General features: G+C 41.4%; 1 protein-coding gene across 3 annotated transcripts in view; it reads right to left on the minus strand.

The window, feature by feature from the left end:
* Window positions 1–6,859, minus strand: part of RCAN2 (regulator of calcineurin 2) — a 182,649-nt gene that overhangs the window by 161,700 nt on the left and 14,090 nt on the right. For all 3 annotated transcript variants that reach the window (XM_014522083.2, XM_006028215.3, XM_025209596.1), the window contains exon 2: window positions 221–447. In XM_014522083.2, coding sequence (XP_014377569.1) covers window positions 221–445 — 225 coding nt within the window. In that variant the 5' untranslated portion in view covers window positions 446–447. The remainder of the gene's footprint in view (window positions 1–220; window positions 448–6,859) is intronic.

A 6,859-nucleotide genomic window follows, 5' to 3' on the forward strand; every position in this document is an offset into this window, starting at 1 on the left:
GGAACCTTTATTTAAAAAACTTTGAAAAGGTATCCTAAAACGTTAACTACCCCCAAGAAAAAAACTCCTGTAGTCCATTCTCCTATTACATCATACAGGGTAAGCATTTAATAATGCAAAGAGTTTTTTAAAGAACAGAAATGAAAACCAGCATTGCATCATTCAATGTTTAACAAATACTTTCCACAAATCTTATAAACCTGGAAAACTGACACTGTACCTTACTGTCCTTGCCTTCGAACACTGACTGGTGGACATTACAAGCGAAGAGAGAGTTTGGAAGATCGGTAAAATCAGTTATTTCATGAAACTCTTCCTCCGCAAAACATCTCTTTATATCCTTGTCCCGTTCTATGGAGTAGAGCAGGAAAAGTCCCCCATCCTCTGGGATACAGCTGTAGCGACTGAGGCTGCGCATTCCAAAGAAATAGGATTCTCCCCTCATTCCTAATGGCATGGAGAAAAGATTGGTATGTTAGACTACATGCTATAACACAAGTACATACATTCCTACTCGTAGGGTGTAGTTAGATGTTAAAATTAGCATGTGCTAACTTTTACAAATGTTAGGCTGTGTTAAAGTCAGCATGTGTTGTGAGCAGTCACACCTTAAATGTTAATACTCTGTAACATGCCCTGCTCCGACCTGCCTTTGGTGGGCAATCAGGGGAGTAACTAGGAGCTGACAACTTGGCTCTGCACCTGCCTGGCTCTAGGCCAGTGTAAGTCCCAAGAACGAATGGCCCAGATCAGGACCCCGCTGGACAGCACTGTGAACATCACCCCATTGTTGGCCCAGGTTGGACCTGCTACCCCCCATCAGCCCAGACTGGGCCCTGCTCACCCCAGGTCTCTGCTCCCCCCTGCCCTGCAGCTCCCCACTCATCTGTGGTTGCTAGTAGTGTCCCAGGGGAGCAAGCAGGGAAGAGGAAACCTGCCTGCTCTTCTACCATTGCCACTCTCTAGGCTGGGCTCAGCCTGGAGAGCAGCAGCAGCAGTGGTGGTGGTGGGCAGGCAGGCAGGCAAGCAGTTTCCCCTTCCCTACCTATTCCCCCTGGGACAGCTTCGGTAAGCCAGGAGCCAGGGGACATGAGGAGGGGTGGGAGTGAGCCAAAAAGGCTGGTGGAGAGCCGGAGGTGAGCCCCAAAGGACAGGGGGGCAGAAGGAGAGCCCCAGGGTTGGGGAGAGCCCAGAATGGAAGCAGAGGGGAGCAGGAATTCTTACCTGTAGGGCTTCCCCAGCTGCTCTCATCAATCTGGGGGAAGAAAGTATTCACCTGGGGATAGCTGAGTGCATCACCCCCTGGGATGCTGGAGGACTGCTCCCAACTCGTCTTGGCCCTGTGGAGCAGTCTAACGTGATTGCAACATGACCTGCCCAAGATGAGCTAGAGGTAATCCTCCCTGGAAGAGGACCATCTCCGAGATGCTCAGAGGGCGCTCAACTCACGTTTTCCTGCCCTAATATGTGGACACTCCTGTTCTAAAAGCCCTTGACATGTTTTAAACATAACATGTAGCAATATTCACAGGCACAAATTCAGTCTGAAAGTTGCATTCTCTGCTACAAAGCAAACCCAAAATTACCACTAAAAACCCCGCTGCCATCAACTTTGCTGATGTCTAACCCCAAGTTTTAGGGTTATCTCTGCCATATAACAAGTACTTTCAGGTTAGGGAACATGATTACAATTATGGTTCTATTTGTTATCACTGAACAGACTTCACCATATATCAACACATGCTAATATTCTTGTGTGTATCCAGAGGTTGGCATGGTTAAAATCCACTACTCTACAAAAAAATGAATAATATTGTCATGGGATAAAAGGATAACCGTCAGTGAGCACATCTACATGAGATGCTACATTGCCGTAGCTCATTGCTACAGCGATGTAGCACTCGCAGGCACAAACTGTGATGCGTGGGAAAAGACCTGTGTGGTATCTGGATTGCGTAGTAATGTTGGTTACTGCAGAGTCTGGCACACATTTAGACACACCCTGTAAGTGGGTGTCTAAGCCAGGTAAACTGAAGTCTGGACTGAACTTAGAAGCAAAACTTCAGTACGCTAGCCTATTTCTTCCTTTCCCAAAGCCAAACACCCTTTAAAATTCTTATAAAACTGTAATTTTCAAAACTAAATCCAAAGAAGAAAAAAAAAAGTTATCTATGGTGGATTTGAAATTTTACAAAGCAACAAGAAATCCCTATTGGGAAGTTACATTACAGAGAGATTAAAGAAATAGTATGTGCAATTTAGACAGCATGCTGTTATGCTGCAATTCCCATGCAGAAGAAACGATAGCAGAATTTAGGATCCATTACAGAATATATACTCCTTTGTTGTAAACTCATTTATAGAAAGTGTCAAAGAATTTGAATGGAAAACAAATAAGGCAAAGTGAAACCAATGGCCCGACTCAAAACTCCTTGGAATTAATGAATAAACACCTATTCACTTTAATGGGCTTTGGATCAATCCCCGTAACGGGGAAGGACATTTAAGGTGTTAAGAAGCTAAAAGTTAATAGTCCACACCTTAAACAGCATAAGACAGCCATAATGCAGATGAAAAGTTAATCATAGTAACTGAGGAGAACAAGCAAAAACATGGTCCAGTTAGTCCAATTCAGTTCCCAAATGAAGGACAACCGACTGCATGCTCTAGTGTATACGCAAGCCTCTAGCGAAGAAAGATTAGAGATCAGTAAATCCTATGGCATACACTCCTGAGGAGCCCTATGAAGCTGATTTAGAATAGGAATAATTATTGGATGTTCCATATTACTGACAAAACTAAATACATATAAGCATTGGAGGAGAATTTCTTTTCTGAATGCAAGTATTTAGAGAGCAACATTTGCTGAGTTTGTTCCTTGGCTTTTTATTTGCCCTTGTCTTGCATATTTATTGTTCTTTGTTAATACTTGCAAATACTAATGCTCTTAGGACTAAGCTTTGTCCAGAATTATACCTCATCTAACTGCTTTACCTTAGAAGGACAGAACAATCACAATAAGTAACATGAAACCTAATGGGCCAAACTGACACCCCCACCTTCAAGGGTTTGCACAGAATATAGATATCCTATGTACAGAAGAGCAAAACCAGTTGTTGGTGATGAAGCAAAAGAAATCCATTATGTAAAATAAAGTCATCATCTCCAAAAGTTTAGGCTCATGCTAATTACTAGTCCAGGCTATTCAATATTGACACAAGCAACACTACAGCATGAGGAACCCAGGACATTGTACCTACTGAACAGCATGCAGCAATAGCTCCCAAGCTAAAAGTCTATAGATTATCAGTGGTCCCCACAGCACTTGCCAATGGTCTGTGGAGAGTTGGCTTGTCACAAGGTCTTGGCTGTCCTCTTCGTTTCCAGATGCTAAATTACATTAAAAGACAGCTAAAAATAGATTAAATACTTTCCTAGCATTACTGTTCCATGCAAGTGATTACTGTATTTTTTTACAAAGATGTTATGTGATGGGAGGCAGCCCTATAAGGAAGCAAAGAAATCATATGTAATTATAGAAGAGTGTCAGACCCTCAGTTACCCTGATGATAAGTTTTAAACTATGCATAGAAATGTTCAGAGGACGTTTTGCTAAGTCACCCTGAGGTTACAGCAGGTGCATTCACTTAGTGCCAGTTCAGGAACATGCCCAGGCTTTGGAGTACCTCTGAACAAAAAGAATAAAGGATAACGTGTCAATCTACACTGCAGAAAGCAATGTAGCACTGCTAGCTTTAAAACAAGCTGGTGCTGGGACTAGAAGCCGTCCTGCTTGTAGCATTAGACTGAATGGAGCTTTGCGTTGCTGTACCGAGGCTGCTTCTGGTACACTCAGGAGCTCGTATAAAAGTCAGGTTGGGCGTCTCAAGGCTACATTGTACTCCGTGGGATAGACATGCCCAGAAAACTTTTGCAAAGAAATCCTAACAGCTGCCAATGTTATGGAGGAAGCTTATATTTATGCTGAAATTATTAAAATTAGCAAGAAAGGAAATTCCCGGGAAAGAGCTGTAATCCTGTGGTACGTGTCACCATTACAGTGTTCCCAGCTCTTTTCCTGGGTGTTCACGTACACTTTCATTCGGTACCGCTGGCTTTGTTTTACTGGATCTTTGTAGAGATGGATGGGGAGCAGAAAAGTATAGTAAATTCTGACAGTACGTACATGTTCCCTGGGACTGGAGCACTGGCGTTGGGCTGAGATTCCCAAAGACACAACTGCTGCATGTTTTGTAACTACCTCTTTTTTCAGACAGTGTATGTATAAATAAAGCATGTTATAGAATCCTAGAAAAATAGACATGAAAGGACCCTCAGGAGGTCGTCTAATCCAACCTCCTCCTCAAGGCAGGAACATCCTTGTCTAAACCATCCTGGACACACGTTTGTCTAACTCACTCTTAACAACTCCCATGGATGAAGATTCCACATCCTCCCTGCTCCAATGCTTAAACTCCTTTATAGTAAGAAACTCTGTCCTAAATTGCAACCAAGGAAATTTAGGTCACCACTTCTTGTCCCATCCCCTGCAACTACACAGAATACTGTATAACCATCCCTTTTATAACCACCGTTCAAATATGCAAAGACTGTTGTCAAATCTCTCCCCAAATCTTCTCTTCTCCAAAATAATCCCAGTTTTTCCAAACTTTTCTCTTAAGTGACATTTCCTAAACTTCTAATCATATTTGTTGCTTTCTCCAAGACATTCTCATTTGTCCCCATCTTTCTCGAAGTACAGTGCTGCAAACTGCACATACTACTCTAGATGAAACCGTGCCAGTGCTAATAGAGCACAAGAATCACATCTCTTGACCTATGGGTGGGTTAATATCAGGGTGGATTTGACTTAAATCATGATTTAAATCACTTGTCAGGAAGTCTCAATTTAATCATTGCTTTCTATAAAAAGTGCATTCTTGTTGTTTGATATCCTTTATTCATTTAACTTCATTCACTTTTAGAGAAAGGTAAGGGCTTGACTGTGTGTATGCAAACTTGCAGAGAGACAATAGGGTTGATGGGTGGGTAATCAGGCCTGTTATTCCTCATCTCCATATACTGCTGTTAACAAGGATGTTATCTTTGGAGACCACAAACTCTCCCTATGCCTGAAGAAGGGTGCTTGTGCCCAAAAACTTGCAAAGAACAACTTTTCCATCTGTTTAGCTGGTCCAATAAAAGATCACATCTACCCAAAGAACCTTGTCTGCCTGTGATCTCTGGAGAGACAGATCCAGTTTGAGAACTGAAATAAGCATCACAGAGATGCTTAATGGGATTTGCTAGACTTTGAGCACTGAGTCCCATTGGGTAGAACGGTCTTCTTTAATATTTACTAACCTATAGAGAAGCCTCTGGGAACCCCGTAAGATTAGGCCCCTAATACAGTCCATGGGTTATTTTGACCTTTTTATAAAACTTGTAAAAAAGTTACGTGAATATATTGTCTCAAGTAGTATATAATTAGAAGTTATAATCCCTATTCCATGATAATATCTTTGAGTTTTAACATATCTTAAATTAAAACTATCTTTATATAAGTTTATTTTTAAAAGCATCTTAACAAAAACATTTAAAATGTGATTAAATAAAAAAATTGATTTAAATAAAAAATCCAATTAAAAAAAAAAATTGTTGATTTTTAACCACCCTGGTTAATATGGCCCAGTATGCTATTAGCTTTTTCTGTAGCAAGAGCAGAGCACACGATTGACGTCTGTTCATCCTGTGGTCTACTAAAACCCCCAGGTCCTTTTTTGTAGTACTGCAGCCTAGCCAACCAGTCCCAAATCTGTAGTAGTGCATGTGATTCTTCTACCTAAGTGCAGGACTTTATACTTGTCCTTACTGAATTTCATCTGATTAGTTTTGGAGCATTTCTCCCATTTGTCAAGATCATTCTAAATCCTAATCCTATCTTCCAAAACATCTGCAACTCCATCAATTTGGTGTTATCTGTAAATACTAACTGGGCACACAATCCCAGATATTAAACAATGAGAATGCCATGAGACAGAGTGTTGGAGCCTTGCTAAAGATGAGTATATCACACCCAGTGCTTTCCCCCAACCCCCAAAGTCCTATGCCTTGTTGTTAAAGGAAATCAGGTTGATCACACACAACTTGCTCTTGACAAATCCATACTGGTTGTTCCTACTCTCCTTGTTCTCCTCTAAATGCTTTGAAATAGATTCCTTGATGGCTTGCTCCATAATCTTTCCAGATATCAAGATATGGCTATAATTACCCAGATCTCCCATTTCTTAAAGAGGGAAATGGTATTTGCCTTTTTGCAGTCATTTGGGACCTCACACAACCTCAGAGTGTTTTCAGAAAGAATAGCCAATGGCTCTGAAATTACATCAACCAATTCTTCTAAGGCTGTGAACAGACATCACATTTGTCCCAGAAGAAATCCTTTTGCCCTAGGATGTAGCAATGTACAAGTCCATTGTCCAGCTTCAAGTTTCTCTGAAGTATGACGGATAAAATGTATAAACACTTTTTCCCTGGACATCCTGTTGTACATTTGCATTGAGGTTCACTCCAGGGACAAGTCTTTCAAGCTGCATACTCTCACTGACCACCTACTAGCAAAGAAGCAGCAATGCAGCTTGGAAGAGTAAATGACCATGTGGCTCCTGTTTGACTATAGGTCAAACCCCATGACAATACATCCTGGGTGAAATGAGACATCTGTTTACAACCTAAGGTGCAGACATACGTAGAAAGGCCTACCTATCACAGGTTTTGACCTGGAACAAAAATACATTTCCTGTGCTCTTGCTGATTTGACAAAATCCTGCTTCTGTACTTTATCTCTAATCTGCTCTTT

The sequence above is a fragment of the Alligator sinensis genome, unplaced genomic scaffold (assembly GCF_000455745.1).
Source record: "Alligator sinensis unplaced genomic scaffold, ASM45574v1 scaffold1156_1, whole genome shotgun sequence".
NCBI classification, from domain to species: domain Eukaryota; kingdom Metazoa; phylum Chordata; order Crocodylia; family Alligatoridae; genus Alligator; species Alligator sinensis.